The sequence below is a fragment of the Alosa sapidissima genome, chromosome 2 (assembly GCF_018492685.1).
Source record: "Alosa sapidissima isolate fAloSap1 chromosome 2, fAloSap1.pri, whole genome shotgun sequence".
NCBI classification, from domain to species: domain Eukaryota; kingdom Metazoa; phylum Chordata; class Actinopteri; order Clupeiformes; family Clupeidae; genus Alosa; species Alosa sapidissima.
Window position 1 is genome coordinate 11,314,677 of NC_055958.1, and position 18,171 is coordinate 11,332,847.

At 43.1% G+C, this 18,171-nt stretch overlaps 2 protein-coding genes and 4 non-coding genes across 39 annotated transcripts in view; all 6 read right to left on the reverse strand.

Moving 5' to 3' along the window:
• clasp1a (cytoplasmic linker associated protein 1a) overlaps positions 1-4,081 on the reverse strand; it is a 127,215-nt gene extending 123,134 nt beyond the window's left edge. For 18 of the 34 annotated variants that reach the window (XM_042069839.1, XM_042069780.1, XM_042069727.1 and 15 more), the window contains exon 1: positions 3,791-4,080. In XM_042069839.1, the coding sequence (XP_041925773.1) occupies positions 3,791-3,985 (195 nt within the window). In that variant the 5' untranslated portion in view covers positions 3,986-4,080. Of the gene's footprint in view, positions 1-3,790 lie in introns of all 34 variants that reach the window. The other 16 variants (XM_042069979.1, XM_042069969.1, XM_042069908.1 and 13 more) reach the window with 3 other exon arrangements.
• Positions 4,082-7,760: 3,679 nt separating this feature from the next.
• nifk (nucleolar protein interacting with the FHA domain of MKI67) lies at positions 7,761-15,593 on the reverse strand. Its single transcript, XM_042070252.1, has 6 exons — positions 15,365-15,593; positions 14,499-14,627; positions 12,184-12,292; positions 9,709-9,920; positions 9,527-9,592; positions 7,761-8,501 (listed from the first exon to the last, which is right to left on the reverse strand). Exons 1-6 carry the CDS (start codon positions 15,479-15,481, stop codon positions 8,298-8,300), a joined length of 837 nt encoding a protein of 278 aa, XP_041926186.1. The 5' UTR covers positions 15,482-15,593; the 3' UTR covers positions 7,761-8,297.
• On the reverse strand, positions 8,636-8,765 carry LOC121704457. The gene has a single exon (XR_006030543.1). It is a non-coding gene; the product is annotated as a small nucleolar RNA ACA64 (small nucleolar RNA).
• On the reverse strand, positions 11,641-11,769 carry LOC121704456. Its single transcript, XR_006030542.1, has one exon. It is a non-coding gene; the product is annotated as a small nucleolar RNA ACA64 (small nucleolar RNA).
• LOC121704458 lies at positions 14,248-14,377 on the reverse strand. The gene has a single exon (XR_006030544.1). It is a non-coding gene; the product is annotated as a small nucleolar RNA ACA64 (small nucleolar RNA).
• LOC121704455 lies at positions 14,793-14,921 on the reverse strand. Its single transcript, XR_006030541.1, has one exon. It is a non-coding gene; the product is annotated as a small nucleolar RNA ACA64 (small nucleolar RNA).
• Positions 15,594-18,171: the final 2,578 nt, after the last annotated feature.

Below are 18,171 nucleotides of genomic sequence, written 5' to 3' on the forward strand. Positions count from 1 at the left end.
ATTCTCTTGAATTTCCCCTTGGGAATCAATAAAGTATCTATCTATCTATCGGGAGGCACTGGCCTGGTGTCTCCACCTCTGACGCAGCAGCAGCAGCTGCCACGGCACGGCTGGCTCTCCCAGACACAGTTGTCCTGAGTGAGCTGGAACGCTTGGCTAGTGCTGCTGCTGCTGCTGCTCTGCGCTGGCTGGACTGGACTCCATACTGCCCGAGGAGAGGAGAGGAGACGAGAATAGGGAAGAGGAGAGGAAACGCCAAGAGCAACAGCTGAGACCAGACACAGAGTGACTGTGAGAAGGAGAGGAGAGAAGAGGAGAAGAGAAGAGGAGAAGAGAAGAGAGGAGAGGAAAGGAGAGGAGACGCCAAGAGCAACAGCTGAGACAGAGTGACCGTGAGGAGGTCACGGTTAGGCCCTGATTATCCTGCCTGCACAGACAGTTGCGGACATCACACACACCCTGGTTATTCTTATTACACTATTAGGTTATAACACGCCGATTATACTGGCTTACAGACGTGCACATAGACAGGTGAGGACATTTTATTTTATAGTCTGCTTTGAGTCCACAATCATGCAGGTGCTTCCCTTGCCTGCACATAAACCCTCGGATGATGAAATGCATGTCTCTCGTACCAAAGACAACCATTGCGTAACCACATGTGGAGAGTAGAATATTGGCCTAAGAGAGAAACTTCATTCATATTCACTACAGTCACTATGAGCACAGCTAAGCTACTGAGATGTTGGGAATCTTGTGGTGCACTAGTGAGGGCTGAGATCTAAATGGTCTTCCTCATAACAGGGAGGGGGGTGAGGGGCATCAGTGGCATGATAAGGGATATCAGGTGGCCTGATCACTGCTCACACTGCGACAATGTCTTATTGATATGATTGATGTCTGGATTGAGATTGCCATTAGTGAAGGTGGCACATCAGCACGCACGCACACACACACACACATATACACATACACATACACATACACATACACACACATGCACACACAGAAGCTATGATGACAGACAGTAATGGAGTTTGTGTAAGAATATCAAGAGTGCATACTCTTGACTGACTTGTTGCAGGAGTAACAGGAAGCATTGAGAACTCACCCAGATTAGGGCATGGGGACAGGTCCACTCAAGACCGGACTGACAGGCCGTGGCGTGATTGACATGATAATGAACCAATCAGCAGGCACAGAAGAATGGTGCAATCCCATTTCACGCTTCACAGACTATCTGCATTAGTCTTCTCTCGGTCATTCTCTCGAACTCCATCACAAATACATAAACATGTACTCACTCATGTTCCCCCTCACTCTCATTCCCCATCTCCACACACACACACACACACCTTCCTAGCGGAATAATATCAAGAACACCTTCCAAATCACTGCTCAGGAAAGCTTTGACACATGGTTACTCTGCACAAAGACAGGCACATCTGCACAATCATAGCTGAGCCAACCCACACACACGCACACACAATTCTGACTGACCCAACAGGAGCAAAGCCCCTAAGCACTCTATGCAGAGCGAATCAAAACAAGATGAAAAATCTATGACTATGAAAATAAAAGATCTCTCCTCTAAACAACACACTAACAAGGATGCGCCACAAAACAGAGTGTATGCGTCAGAGGATAACAGATTTATCACAGCACCAAATAGGATAAACCATTCCTGCTCACTACGTTCTCCAAGACTAAACTAGTCATCGATGAACTCTAAAATCTACGAGTCAATGTGTTCAACCCCCCTCCTATCCAAACGCTCTGAAAACTGAATGCAACTTGATGTTCCTAATAAATACCCCAGATAACATCAGTGATGTCCCACCCAGAGCTCAAATGGAAATAGCACCACTGCGGCATGGATCTTTCTCTTCATTTCCTGCTCGGACGGCTCCCAAGAGCTCTGGCTAGCTGGCCTGATGTGATGTGGGTCGGAATTGAATGCGGCCCAGTTACCCCAAATGGTCCTCAAAAGGCAGAGGCTTCAAAAGCAGCACTCCATTAGAGAGTCACCACGCAACCCCCCCCCCCCCCCCCCCCCCCCCGCGCAAACACACGCACAGTCACTAACAGGACAGGACTGGACTGGACACAATCTGACCCGAAAGCACCTGAGCGGATTCGAACACTTTCCACATTAGCCACCTGATCAGTGGCCGTCTGAGTCAAGGGGTCAGCTCTAAGGACACGTCCATCCACTTGGGCGAAACCCAAACAAGAATCGTTAGGTTGCGGTCCATATAGCAAATGATTCTGTTCATCAACCAGAAGTGGACAAAAGCAAACTAATTACACCTCATATACCTTCACATGGACTAAACGCATTCAATATGTATGGCAAGGAAATCTACAGAGCAGAAGTAACATTCTGAAAGAACAATTACATTGAATTCTAGAATATATACATTAGAAAACATTGCTGGTCTAAGTGTTCCCCACGTACACCAAACCGAACTCCCACTGCATATTTTGTCAACATAAGGGATAAAACCATACAGTAAATCTTGCCTCTTGCCTGCTAGCCTTACACCGACACAAAAACCTCTCAGCACTGATGTAAGTAGGCTTCTACACTGGAGGAAATTGCCAAAGAAACAACCAATCAATTTAATCGATCAGACCATTACTGCACCTTTCTGAATGGGGCATGATCTTGATTGTGAAGAGAAATCTATGAGGAAAAGACTGGTCGTCCACTTGTCAACCCTGACTGCTCATCTACACTCAAAACAGAAATAATTGCAGGAAAAAAGCAAAACGATAAAATGTCTATACAATAGACATGGATATATATATCTGTCATTTCATTAGACGAGGGGGGGGGGGGGGGGGGGGCAAGACAAAGGACCAGCAGATTAGCAAAAGAACACAACACACTTTGTGGTCAACCTCGGCAGACTTGAGTGCCATTACCATGGGCCCTAAGATAATTTCTGGCACGCGTCCCAGCCTTACAGCCCCATTAATTACACTATGAGATAGACACGATGGATGAGGGGGGGCATGACTGAGCACTCCTGCATCCGGACGTCTCTAACATGTCCTCCAGAGGCACACGCACAGTAAATCTCTCCCTCTCCTTATCTCATACTCGCTGGAACAGCAGGCTTACACAAACTGCTAGTCTATTTGCTAAACGTCGAGCAAGATGTCGTATTGACAAACAAACGCACTTTACACAGACTAATGGAGCTTCAGGGGGATGGCTCACTCATCTCCTCAATGACCAATACAGCCACATAAACTGGTTTCTGCAGATGCTTGCAGGCCTAGAGTGCCGCCCTCTCACACAATCCTCTGGTAGAACTGAATTGGATTAGTGGACACAGGACAGGCAGGTTTCTACCCAACTCAGAGAAGAGCAAGTCTGGTTTATGGGTGTAAGCACCATAAGGTCAAGGCAACTGTTAAAATTCCAGGATGGAACAGTAGCTGAGGTGCACAATGCCCTTAAATAACAAAACCAATTTCGACCAAAATATCAGACTTAACCAATCATCAGAGAGAGAGAGTAAACAAAACATTCTAGAATGCCACCCCATTCCAAAAGACCAGCTAAATCACTCAGCGGAATTACTGCCAAATAAGGACGCAACAATTTATGCACAGATCCATCTACATTCCATGAGGTGCTTGTAAGCCCTGTTGAATGTCAGAGACTTTATCAACCACTTGGCTCAGTCTCTGAGACATCAGCAAGAGAAGCAGCTTCCTACTCCATTGCCAAATAAGCTGCCAAAATGGCCTGTTCGTCCTGATCCAAATCTCTCCTCACCTTGAAGTTGCTGGAGTTGACCCAAGAGGTAGCGACGCCTTCCACCATCTTGTCCAGCGTGGACTGGTCCTGCTCCAGGTCGTGGGACTTCTCGCGGTCGTTGATGTAGTCGATGATCTCCTGGCCCAGCTGCAGCCGTCTCCCTACATCCTTCTGCAGCACCTGAGCCAGACAGTTCTCCATGTTGGGCTCCATGGCTCCAGGTGGCAGCTGGTGATTGTAGGTTTTTTTTTGTTGTTGTGACAATTAAAATAAATAAACCTTATTATTTAAAAAAAAAAAAAAAAAAAAATAATAATAAAAAAAACACACTAATCCTTGAGGGAAGAGTGCCTGTGTGTGTGACCGGAAAAAAAGAAGTCACACCACAGACACACACATGGGTGCAAAAACACACTCACACACACCCTCTCGCAAAAACACACTCACACACACCCACACACACACACACCCAAAATCCACACACAGTCCGATCAAGTCGGTTTTATTTTTATCCCTTCCAACGCAGGCCTCTCTCTGTGAGCCGCACGCTAGCGTGATGCTTAGCCACGGGGATGCTAGCTTGGGAATGGCAACAATGCACCATATGTGTGTGTGAGCGACAGCTGACGAGGGTGCTCCTTCTTCCAACCGCACTCTTGATTTCTCCCTTTCACACACTCGGAGAGCACACCGACCGACCGGTCCAGGCCACAATAGAGCAGGAGCAAGGCCACTAGGGGAAGCAGCGTAGGGGGAGGAGGTAACTGAAGCAGCTGAGGAGGAGTGCAGTAGGGCTACGCTTCATTATTTAGAGGTGGCTTCTTTCCTCGCTGCCTGAGGAGAGGGAGAAGGAGAGGAAGACAGAAAAGTAGCATTAGCCAGAGAAGGAGGCCTCCAACTTCATGTCAGCACCTGAATAAGTGTTTGGGTGGGTGGGATAAATTGTGTGTGTTGAGACATAACAAAACTATGAACTATGTAATTTCAGATACTGGCTTAATAACCATGTCAGTCTGGGCAAGGATCTTTCCTTGAATAGTCCCTGGTTTATGTTTGAGTGAGTGTGTGAGCGTGTGAGTGTTCAATGGGAAAGCAGTTGTTACATCAGATCAAACATCGGTCTGTCACACACTCACTCACTTCTAACAGACTCTTGGTGCTGACAGCATATCATCTGCAAACAAAGGGCTTTGTCCACCAGAAAGGAATGCCGCACTCTACATTATCAAACAGGGGACCTGCGGGACAATGTCACTGAAGCACATTTCTCCACCCCTAATATCCGCTTGTGGTGAGCTTCTCTCCTTCTCTATCAATCAAAAGTTGTCATCTTCTACGAAACAAAAAATATATATGTTTTGTTTTTTTCTTTTTCATGTCAGTGTGTAGTATTTCTGAGGAGGTGGTGTTATGTGCGAATTTCCCTGCGGCGGCACACGCTGACGAAAGAAGCAGAGACAGCTTACACGTATCGAACAAAGACGGCCGTAAATAGCTTGAAGCGCTTTCTCCTCCGCGGTGACAGCGCAGAAACAAGAATGCTAGTCGCGTAGGCTACTCAGCAACACGGCGGCTGCGTTTACATGCAGGGAGAAGGAGGGGAGAAGGAGAGGGGGGGTCTATGTATGACATCATTAAATTCCTTGTTTCTCCGAGTCTGCCATGGACTACAGTGGTTTGGTGAGCTCACGTTATTGGCACAACAGAACAACCTATGAGTCGGCTAATAAAAGCTCCATCACCGGTCTATTTCCAGTTTGCGTGAAATTACTTTTAGACCTTGTTACTTTTCTTTCTTGCGCGTTCTAAAACAAATGGAGAACACAGTGTGCTACTATATTGTGCCCCGTCCATATATTTAACACCTTTACAATAAGTTTTTTTTTATTGCCCAAGCTGAGGACAAAATGCATTCAATTTAATGCAATGCTAAGACTGCCAAGCGGCAAACGATTACAGCAGGTCTGTGGCAGAGGCTAGGCTTCCTGTCAGTCGACCAAATGCGGTTTGAGCGTTTACATAATATTCTTAGCGAGGGAGTTTGCGTTGAACATCTGCTATAAAGACATAGTCCCATATCCCTGTGTGAGAAAGGAATTCCCAAACTAACACCAAGTAATTTATTTTTATATTTCATACATCACTACATCTGTTAAAATTCAGATTATTGAGAAAGAGAGTTGTCTGGTTGACTAACCCTTTTGTAAATTTATAAGGATAGCAATATCAAGTCTACGGCCGATTGTAACCAAACATTTCACAAGTACATTTATTAACAAATAAAGTAATGATTTAATAGCTTAACAGATTAGTTGATGATTCTTTTGTCAGAACATTCAGTTCCAGAGCCACAAGCATCTGTTGGTTTTAACCCATATTTCAGCAAAGGGAAATGCACTATAATTTAGCGTGACATTTTAATGTAAATGTTCACAGATAGTAATCTGGGCAACCAGAGCGAGCTAGCAACGATGACAAATGAAGTGTCAGTTAGCTAGCTGTCAGAAAGGCTAGCTCTCTCGCTAGGCTAGCCCTCACCACGACATAGCCACGTCCAATTGTTCGAAGTGTTCCTGGCTACATGGATCAAATATCTCTCTGGCACTACATCGATGACAGAGAAAAACGTCCCTCTACAACGGCAGTGTCTTTCTTGTTATTCTTATCACTGCTTCTAAACTGGCCAGAGAGGTGTGTAATTCACTGATCAGAAAATACTGGAAGAAAGGTCTGCATTGATGCGTCTCGTACTGGGAACCAACCAGTCGCCGAGTCATAAAGAGGACAGGAATAAAAAGACACAATCTAACTTACAGATTTCTACATGTATGGAGTAATTTGTTTTCTTTATTTCCTCTGAAAAGAACAGCTACTGCTGCCTAGCAAACTATTTCTCAAGATATGTTAGCCAGCTAGAAGCTATCTGGCTAGCCTTTTCATTGATTGGCCCTCAAAAGATCCCGACTTCTAACAAATCTGCCAATCATTCTCTCTTATAAAGACAGCTTGATATTCGGGTCATAATAAATAGTGTCAAACTACACGTACTCACCCTAGTCATCTAAGAACAATTGCATTATCCGGTAAAACAGTGGTGTGCAGTATTGTTAGACGGCAGCATCGAGGTATCTCTCCACCCCGTATGCTGTTCGCTGACAATAATGGGCTGGTCGTGCGCACGCGTCAAGAATGTTGGCACACAGAAACTGACGCATGCTTCCTGGCTGGCTCTATGGATCGCAACCAACCTCGCAACTCGAAAGCTATGCGCACCTTACACTATAAATTAATCTGGCAGTATTTCAAATCATCAACTCCAGGGGAGTGTTTTGCTCTGGTTTGTTCAAAATTATTTATTTATTATTTTTAAACTTTCACCGCTCTTTTCTTAACAAGCTATCATAAATATAAATGATTTCCTTTTTGAAACCTTTTTAAAAATGCATCCAACTCATTAATCTCCACTGTTAGCCCAATGAAAGTGTGGTTTAAAAGCCAACAATACACAAGGAGGAACAAATCCAAATCTGGTATGATTCGCTCGTTACTGTTGCGTGCTGGCCACATGGCATCTTGACAGAAAATGTCATCCCAGGACTCCCACCATGCAACTCTAGCGCCACTCCGTGGTATAAGCGTGTTAGTGGCGGACAAAAAAAAAAAAAAAAAAAAAGTGTACTCCTTACATATCTTCAACATACATTTCTCATCGTCATGATAATCCTGAGGGAATTCTAGAACAATTAATTATTTGGAACAGGCCAGTTTTCTCCCTTATATTTCATGTTCTCTTCCTTCAGATGTTTTAAGGTGTGTTCCGGTTCCATCTATACACCAGGTCACTATTAAATAAATATTCTCTGTCCGCTAACAAAGCTGTTGTAAACAAACATGTTATCATAGAATTATCACTTTAGGTCACCAAACAATTAGAATGACTACACAATGTATGCTTCATGAATACGGAATGAAAGATCTTTCCAGGAACTCATTTGTCTTCTTTACCTTCTTTAATGTAAAGATACATGACATTTCCAAGGACATAAACCTCTTCATATAAGAGCAAATTATATTTTCATACAGTTTAATGTTGACCTCAGATGAGCACAAACAGTCAGATGGAAAGCAACAGCACGAACAACCAGGACCACATGAGAGAACCAATCTTCTAATGATTACATGAAAATGGCCTGGAGTTTAATTTTTGTTCATTTTGGGCTGTCAAACTGACACAGAGTGGCTGAGCGACGTGCTCAGAGAGTTTTCTGGAAGGAAGAACACCTTTCCTTCACCACCACTGTGGAGTGCCACGGCACCAGTAACTGCTGTTACTGCAACACTATTCAGGGCCCCTCTTGGCTAAATACGCACTATACACATCATTAGCCAGGGGGCAGTCGCCTACCACCAGGGTTATTTCCCTCACTGGAGGAAATAATCTTTTATGTACAAAAGTCTCTGACTGGATGAAGTGGATCATTCAGGCTTGCTCAGAGATCTCCGCAGACGGGCCTCTGACGTGAGATTACGCTTCCTCCTCTTTCTTCTCCTCTATTGACACATCTCCCTCCTCCTCCTCTCCCGAGAGTCCTTCTTCAGAGTCTTCCTCGTCCTCTTCAAATGAGGCGTCTGGCATGGGCTTGATGACGATTTCGTCGTCTACCTCCTCACTTCCTGCCATGGACTTCCTCCTCTCCAGAATTGAAGGTGTGCACACTGGGGTGACATCCTAAAACATCAGTAGCAAACATTAGCCGGGCAAAGCTCCCACAAGACACATTTTGGCCGTTTCCACAGATATTACATAGCAATAAAAGCATGAAAATACTTCATCACTATGTGGTATTCGAGTGCAACTGTGTTGATTGTGGGCACATGGGTTTCATTGCACAGCCACATAGACTGGCAATAAGCTTTGATGAGCCACATTATTGTTGGCACAGGTTATCGCACCTCCACTGACTGATACAATAAAGGGTAATTTTCAGAATGTGTTGGGCTGGGCGACAAATTAAATCACTATAACAATTTATATTGGTCAATCTTGATCAGTTTAACAACCTAAAAGATTCAAGTGGCTGGTAGGGGGAGAAAAAAAAGGTTCCAGGCAGGCACATTTTAATTACATCATTTATGTATCAAATGCCACCTTCCTGACTGATTTTCATAGCATTGTACACCATGAGTAAACAAAGAATACATGTCCACACATTTGAGTTTTGAGTACAGGCCCCAGTATTTAATAGACTACAAAAGCAACGTTTCAAATCAACAGTGTCTTCTTCAGACAAAAAATGCTATACATTTTTTGCCTGACGACCCCGATGGGTTGAAACGTTGCATTTGTAGTCAATACTCCAGTGAACAATTTTCTTATTGCTACTGATGGAAGTATCTAGCGCAAGACATATCACTATTGTTTTTATCGCCCAGAAATATTCCACATTAAACAGAGGTCAGTAATGAACCTATGATGAATAAATGTATAAATCAGTGTTTCCCATACATTGACTTATTTGTGGCGGCCCACCACAATATCAACATTGACCACCACACAATGATTTTCCAGGTTGTACTAAATTGTGCTTAAAGCTGGTTAGCATCATAACGAAGCTGCGCTAATTTGTTAAAAACTGTTGCCTTCAAGTTAATTCTGCAAATCTACCACCAAATAGAGTTCAATTCTGTGGGAAACACTGTAAATATAATTAATATAATATTTATAATGAATAAAAAGGGTAAACAAGAACATACATCACTTAAAACAGAGATGTTTGCATCCTCTGAGGCAGTAGCCTTCTTCGTTGGAACCTGGGATGCCTAAAATGAGGAAACAGGACATTAGAAACATGATCCACAAAGCTCCGATTTAGACACTGCTAAATCAAACAATGAACCGCAGATGTTACAAGGCGACCTGGCTTAACCAAACTTACAAATCCAGGGAAGTCGTAATCGATGCCATGGGCAGCAAGTCTCTTCCGCAGCTTGGCCTCTTTGCTAAGGAGCTTTGCCTTGGTCTTCTCCAGCTCCTCTATGCTGTGCTTCTTGTTGTAGCGGCCAACCGCGGGTTGCGTCGGCTTTTTAAACACCCTCTTGCAACCCACAAACAACTTCTCATGCACCTTCTCCGGTGGCACCACATGGCCTGTCGAAAACCAAGAGTGAAGAGTACATTTAGAATTTCGGCAAATCTACTACTATCTACTAAGGTCAAAAGTACATGCCTGCTCATCCAGCACCATAGACCCTTTTCACAGCAGCCATTTTTGACATAAATTAAAGGGCAGGCAAAGGTGATCCTAATGACATAAATTAAGGTTCTGGTTCTGCTACACTTAGACCTTACACATACACGGAGATATATTTTTTTTTTTTTTTTTTTTTTTTTAAACAGATATTTGTTTAGGTGTTGGAGCCTTTCGTCCACGCATAAAAGGCATTTTAGCTCCCTAAAAAGGGTATTTTTTAAAAGCCTTCTAAAGTGAAGATTTTATAGAACGTCTGTTTCCTTGGATTCAAGAGGACATGCAAAACCGATTTTTACAAACAATGAAGTGATGGGGTTAGGCTATTTGGTGTAGGTTACTTTGTGTGGGTGCTACACATTGGTTGTGGTACTGAATGTAAAACATGTTACATACTCAACTTTCCCGACCGGTAGCGCGACAATGTCACGTCAAAATCACAAAGACCTCTGGCGCCGCGGATTTTGGCCGGGTAGCACACGGTAGCGCACCACTTTTTTTCAGCTGAGCGCGCCAAACCGGAAACCGGAAGATGGACTAGTTTGAGGGCAAGCGAGAGTTGCAGTTCGGAGGACTGTTTTGTTACAGTCGTGAATTTTTAATAGTTTGCTGGATTAGTTAACAAATTTACCAGCGAGTCGCCACACATGGAATTAAGAGGAAAGAATAGAAAAGATTTATTTTCAACCAAAGGATATCTACCAAGACCTGAACAAAATCTCTTTCCACTTTAGGAAATTACACAAACAGCCAGCTGCTAGCTAGCTAGCCAGCTAACTAAAACGTAGCCTACACTGGGAGGAAAGAAGACTTTTCACCTTCTCTCCTTTGCAACTGTCAAAGAAATCCCATAAACACCGGAAGGCCTAGGGTAGACTACATCAGATGGCCTAAAGATTAGGCCCCTCTGCATAGCATTCAGTGATTTGCATGCAGTAATTTCAACACTGACCTTGATCTAGCCTACTTTGGCTATTTAAAAGGTACTTTATTGCACACAATAAATATTATAACACAATTTAAATGAACTATAACTAACAATAAAGAGCTTAATCACACACAAATTACTCTTTTACTGACTAAGCTTATACAAAATAATAAGTATGTAGGAAGTTTAGAAGTTAGAACCCAGAATTGACCTGCACACTACAAAAGTGCACCAAATTCAACACAAATGACTCAATACACTTGGAGGCCTGCGTCCTTTCTTTTTCAAATATTTTGCCATGGTATCGTTTCAGTATCGAGCATAAAGATATTTATGGCAGGTACGTATCAAAGTCATAATTTTGGTATCGTGACAACACTACGCGCAGGTAAAAATGGTTACGACACACGTCACGCTACAGGACGGGAATGGTGAGTATGCAGAGGCCCTTAGTATAGCAAGACTCGGACTTGGTACAGTAACGAGTAACGCAACATTCAGAAACAACCCGTCTGTCCATAGCCTACATGGGATCGCAGTTTGATTTCATTTTTGTGAGCAACAATTTCAGCAACAATTCACAACATCGATGAAGATAACGTGCTAACTTTAACCAAGTGGCTAACTAGCTATAACTAGCCTACCATACGGTACCCTAAGCAAGCTAACATACAGGTCTATGTGAGTGAGATGAGTGTGGGCACAAGGGTTTCATTGCACAGCCACATGGGACTGGCAATAAGCTTTGATGAGCCACATTATTGTTGGCACAGTAATCTTACCCCCAATGACTGAGACATTGGAGGCAATTTTCAATCTGCGCCTAGAAAATTGTGCTGTGCTAAACGTTTTACCAGTGTATTTGATGCGGGTACTATGTGGTACGTAGACACACCAAAGTTTGCAGTTCTTTGTGTTTTAGTGTTTAGCCTATGGACAAATGTTTTAGACAAATGTCATGTAGACAGAGTAAAATATAATAAACACAATTTTTTTTTAGTTCTAACAAATATCCGGGTACATGGCCTTAAATTGAACACTACATGAACGGAATTAGTAACACCGGTGCTTGCTCTACTATTTCATGTCAAAATGGCTGCTGTGAAATTGAAACATACAATAATACCAGAGCACCCCAGTGCAGAAGCCGACACAGCATAAGCATGATCAGGAGTTCATTCTGTACGGTTTAAATACAAACAATAGTTAATTTGGTTAATTAGCTTCATACTCACACTGGATCAGCCTTTCACCCATGAGGTAGTTGTTCATGGTCTCAGCCACAATCTTGGCCACTTCATCGCAGTCAAACTCAATGTACGCGTAGCCTTTGCTTCCACCTGTCTGTCAAAGACATTTCACGTGACTCAGTGCAATCTAACAAGCATGAATCTTCATTATAATCAGATGTGGAAATAAGCAGCCGCAGCAAGAGCTGACCATAAGCTTTCATGAACCACAGCAACCGTTACAGCACGTTGACCTTACCTCCACCGACTGAAGCAGCGAAAGGTACTTCACTCGGGGTGCCAAAACATTATTAAACCAGGGCTTAATTTTCATTGCGGGTATTGCGCATAATTTGTTCAAGTCGCGCAACTCTAGACATAATGCGAGAAATTCCTACATACACTTTCACAGCCTGTCTGATGACATTGATATAATCATGAAGTGGCGTGAATGCGGTGCTATTGACCGGAGGGATCAACTACCGAGTTGAACTGAACATGGCCTCATGCAGACGCAGACACTCTCACAGACAGACAGACAGACAGACAGACAGACAGACAGACAGACAGACAGACAGACAGAGAGAGAGAGAGAGAGAGAGAGAGAGAGAGAGAGACTTTGCGCTTACGCAAATAGGCTACGCAACCATGGCAAACTTTTACATCTGGAAAGAGCTCCTTGGTACAGGTCACGTCAACACTTGATCCCAGAAAGATTGTCTTCGACTTGTTCGTTTTTTGAACACTTATTTTATCTAATGACATAGAAAACATAATGAATTGCATCCACATATCCTTATGCACAACTTTTATTCACTAGCGACTAGCCTAAAACAGTCAGGCTGAAGGAAGGCTAATTACTCTCACATAGACTATTTCTTAAAGTGACAGGCACTCAATTACACCTACTAATCACCAATGTGCATAGCCTGGCGGGCCATCCTATATCATTAAAATGTATAGTCTGGAATCGAACCATTCACCTTGCTTAATCCAAGGGGCGGGCAGAGAATTGTCTTTCAAACTGCCTAGGCATGCAATAGGCCAGCGCTACGACTATATCCGTATCCGGTAGGCAAAACGGCAAAAACATCCTTCTTCGAAAGGAATGACTTTAGTGCATTGTGTTGCTCAACTTTTAAAGAAAAGCACAAGTCCAACTCCTCCAAAGTTGACGCCAACGCCGATTCAAACAACCGCTCTTCGGTCGCCATAGCCACCTTCCTTGTTGTTCACCTGTCGTTATCCTGTTAAGCCTGCCTTAAGACTAACAAAATAGAGCGCTGTGATTGGATGACGTCCACGGCATCAGCCAATAGAAATCCCTATGGTTTGATACTAGACGTACAGGCTGAGCAAATTAATTTGCCGCCGCTAGGGTGCGTCTAGATTTCTAGGCTACAATGTGCACTCAATTAGACCTACACACCACATTACAGATATGCCTAAGTGTTATAGTTTAAATGTCAACATGAAGCATTCATATTACTAAATATGTTTAGCTACTAGTAAATAGTAGTAAAATGCTATACATTAAAAATACATTATTAACTAAATACACTATATGAATTTAAAATATGAAATAGAAACATAATCACGCAGGCCATCATTTTCAGTGTGTGTTTGTGCGTGTGGAGAGAGTCAAGCAGAATCTAGGATGTCCACTGGCCTATATATTACTGATAACGTCAGGGTGGTGGGGGCCCCAAAATCAAACACATTTTTAAAAAAAGTATCGAAGAAGCATCGAAATCGCAATTCTTGACTTGGTATCAGAATCGCGCCCCAAATTGTGTAAATCCCCCCTACATGAATAACCTAATGGGGGATCTCTCCCCCCCATTTTGAAAAATTAATTTTAAGCCCTGTAAACGCACTGAATTTCAGACTGAGGTGACACCCAAAATAATCAGTAGAAAATATAAACCAAGAAAAGCCCCCAGAGGACACAGATGTTTTCAATTAAATAAAGACATTATATGACAATAGAAATATGAATATAAAGTATGAAAATACTGGTGTACATCAACATAACTATGTGACATACTGGTATTCGAGTGTAACTGTGTTGATTGTGGGCACATGGGTTTGATTACACAGCCACATAGACTGGCAATAAGCTTTGATGAGCCACATTATTGTTGGCACAGGTTATCGCACCTTTACTGACTGATACAATAAAGGGTAATTTTCAGAATGTGCCGGAAACACTTGTGTTTAATATTTGTTCTGAAAGTGTCAGCACAAAGGTGTGGAGGGAGCCATACAGCAATACAATATATGCAGATGAAATAGGGCTGGACAGGAATTACAAAGCTCACCTTTTTACTTCTCGACAGCCGCATCCTTAGGATTTTCCCAAACTGCTGGAAATAGGATCTGATCTGTGGTTCAAACAGTCCCCTGGGAATGTGGCCCACGTAGATTACTCCAGGAGCCAACTTGACTGGCTGTGGACAAGAGCAACAATTCACGTCGACAATGATTATTTGGATGTGATGTTTAGCCTACTTGCACGTGCTAACTTTCACCAAGTGGCTAACTAGCTAACGTTATAACTAGCCTACCATACGGTAGCCTAAGCAAGCTAACATACAGGCCCATGTGAGTGAGATGAGTGTGGGCACATGGGTTTCATTGCACAGCCACATGGGACTGGCAATAAGCTTTGATGAGCCACATTGCTGTTGGCAGAGTAATCTTACCCCCAATGACTGAGACATTGGAGGCAATTTTCAATCTGCGCCTGAATTCGTGATAAAGCGACAGTGTTACCACACGTGTATTTGTTGTAGGCACTATGTGGCACAATGTACACTTCCGACATTTAAAGATTAGACATTTTCACTTTCTTAAAGATTAGTCATTTGGAAATAATGTTTTTTTTTTCTATGTACGCACATTTAAGAATCATAATGTTAACATGCTGCATTGCAGTAAGTTAGCACAGGCCTTCAAGTTAGCCGACTAACGCCATTAACATAGCGTAAGCTAATGTTCACGCACTTTAATATGATGATGGTTAACGTTACAATTATCAACACAATCGCACTGGCAAACAAATGATATGACCAATAACATTAACTTTAAACAACATCACTGCTGAATCGTCCAACAATGGCTTAAAATGTGTAACGTTATTTTTTGTGAGTGTTACAATGTCTGAGCTCAAGCTAGACAACGTTACCGTTTTCCGTCGCTTTTTTACTTGCTGGACTTTCTTTTGGAACTCAACATCTTCGCTTGGATTGAGAGCAAGCAAGCTTTTAGCTGGTTTTGAAATTGTAGAGTCCCCCTCTGTCATTTTGAAGAAATGTTGTTCTTATTATTTCATAAACTTATAGTGTACGCAGCAGTGTTGGGTTCTTCTCCTTCTTCACGAACACGTTGCTTCTGAACTTTCACCTCTGTACATCAGAAGAAACACATCATGTAGCAGCTAGGCCAAGATTTTTGTGTGCGCCCCCGTCTGGTCTGGAAGATTTACTGTTTTCTACCTTAGAACAGTTTTAAATGATAGCCTGGGAAATCCAGATCCTGATAATCTAGAAAGATAAAGAATAATTACAGTGCATGAAAATGCACTGTTCTGTTATCCGAAGTCTTCTTCTTATTATTATTATAGTGGATGGAATCCACTATCTTGAAATCTCCTGGCTTCTTACAGTGCATGAAAATGCACTGTACTGTTCTTCCTAGGCTTCTTCTTATTATTATTACAGTGCATGAAAATGCACTGTACTGTTCTTCCTAGGCTTCTTATTAGAGTGCATGAAAATGCACTCTACTGTTATTCCAAGGCATTTTATTACAGTGCATGAAAATGCACTGTACTGTTCTTCCTAGGCTTCTTCTTATTAGAGTGCATGAAAATGCACTCTATTGTTATCCGAATTATTCTTAATTATAGTGCATGAAAATGCACTATACTGTTCTTCCAAAATTTCTTATTATAGTGCATGAAAATGCACTATACTGTTCTTCCAAAATTTCTTATTTTTCTTCTTCTAACGCGTTTAATGCAGCTTCAACCGTTAAACGTAGAAACTTCATTCAAACTTTGTTACGTAGGTCTTACTTAGGACATTTGGGCTATGTATTTTCCAACTTTGTAACTTTTATACTTTTTAAACTATTAATTAAAAACTATCAAAATTTCCCCATTGACTTAACATTATACAAGGATACAAGGAAGTTTATTGTCACATGCATATAGTTACTGGAAGTAAGAAATGCAGTGAAATTATGTCTGGTGTCAGCCTATTTGTGCATTAATGGGGGGGGGGGGGGGGGGGGGGGTAAAAAGTGCAGTAGAAGAGGGGTTTAGTAGATTAAGTGGCAAGGGCTGCATAAAAAAAGGTGGGGGAGGATTGGGATTGGGTGGGGGGCACCAACAAGGAGCACCCAAGAGCAACAGGGGCAAGAAAAAACTCCCTTACCAAGGAAGAAACCTTGGGCAGATCCACGGCTCAAGGGGCTAACCCAACTGCTAGGGGTCTTGGTGTGTGTGTTGGGGGGATGACAGGGGAGATGGGATAGTGTGCTGTGTATGTGGGGAGAGGGCAGTGTGCAATATGTGTGTTGGAGAAGCTTCCTCATGAGACAATGTGCTGTGTATTGGGGGGGGAGGGGGGGGCAGTGTGCTGTAAGTATGTTGGGGATGTGTGTTGGAGAAGCTTCCTGATGAAATAATGTGCTGTGTATGTAGGGGGGGGGGGGCAGGGACTTACTATTGCAAGCAGAGTACTGTATGTAATGTATGTGAGTGATGACCGTGAAGATGTGTGTGTGGGCGGGAGGAGAGTGGAGCAGTGACTGTGTGTGTGTGTGTAGTGTGTGTGTGGGTAGGTGGGGGCAGTGTGCTGTAAGTATGTAGAGGATGTGTGTGCAGGGCGGGAGGGGAGTGGAGCAGTGACTGTGTGTGTGTGTGGGTAGGTGGGGGCAGTGTGCTGTAAGTATGTAGAGGATGTGTGTTGGAGAAGATCCTGAAGACAATGTGCTGTGTATGTGGGTGGGTGGGGGGGGGCAGTGTGCAGCAAGTATGTAGAGGAGGCTTACTGTAGCAAGCAGTGTGCTGTATGTATGTGAAGTGATGACAGTGATGATGTAAGGGTGTGTGTTGGGGATGGGGGTGGGGGGGGGGCAGAAAGGCTAGGCAATCAAGGACATGGGTAGATGGAGGAGAAATCAAAAATAATAAATAAAAAGTGTGCAAAAGTTGGAGAAAGTCAGATGTGTGTGTGTGTGTGTGTGTGTGTGTGTGTTTTGACGTGTGATGAAATAAGAAAATAAATAAAAGGTCTGTAGCATAGGGAGAGGGATGTAAAAGTGCTAAAAGTCTTGTAGGTGTGTGTGGGTGTGTGTGTGTGTGTGGGGGGGGGGGGGGGGGGGGGTCATGAGTGCTGAGGAGTGAATGAGTGCAAAGTCAGTATAGTGTGAGTTCAGAGTTCGGATGGCCTGGGGATAAAAACTTCTCCTGAGTCTCTCAGTTCTGGCTTTGTGACTACATAGGCGTCTTCTTGATTTCAGCGGTAGGAATAATCCATTGTTAGGATGAGAAGAGTCCTTCAGAATCTTTTGGGCTCTTAGGAGTACTCTTCTGGAATAGATATCTTGTAGAGCAGGGAGTTGAGTTCTTATAGTACGTTCAGCTGAGCGCACTACTCTCTGCAGAGTACTACAATCTCTAACTGTGGAGTTCCCATACCAGGTGATGATGCTACCAGTTAGAACACTCTCAACCGCTGAAGTGTAGAAGGCCTTCATGATGGATGTAGAAACTTTGAATTTCCTTAGCTGACGAAGGAAGTAGAGTCGTTGTCTGGACTTCTTCAGAACATATTGAGTGTTAACAGTCCATTTTAAGTCTTCAGTAATGTGGACACCAAGGTATTTAAAACTTGTGACTCTCTCTACAGGTTGCCCGCTGATCATTAGTGGGGTGTAACTGTAGTTCTGCTGCTGCCTTCTGTAATCCACTACCATTTCCTTGGT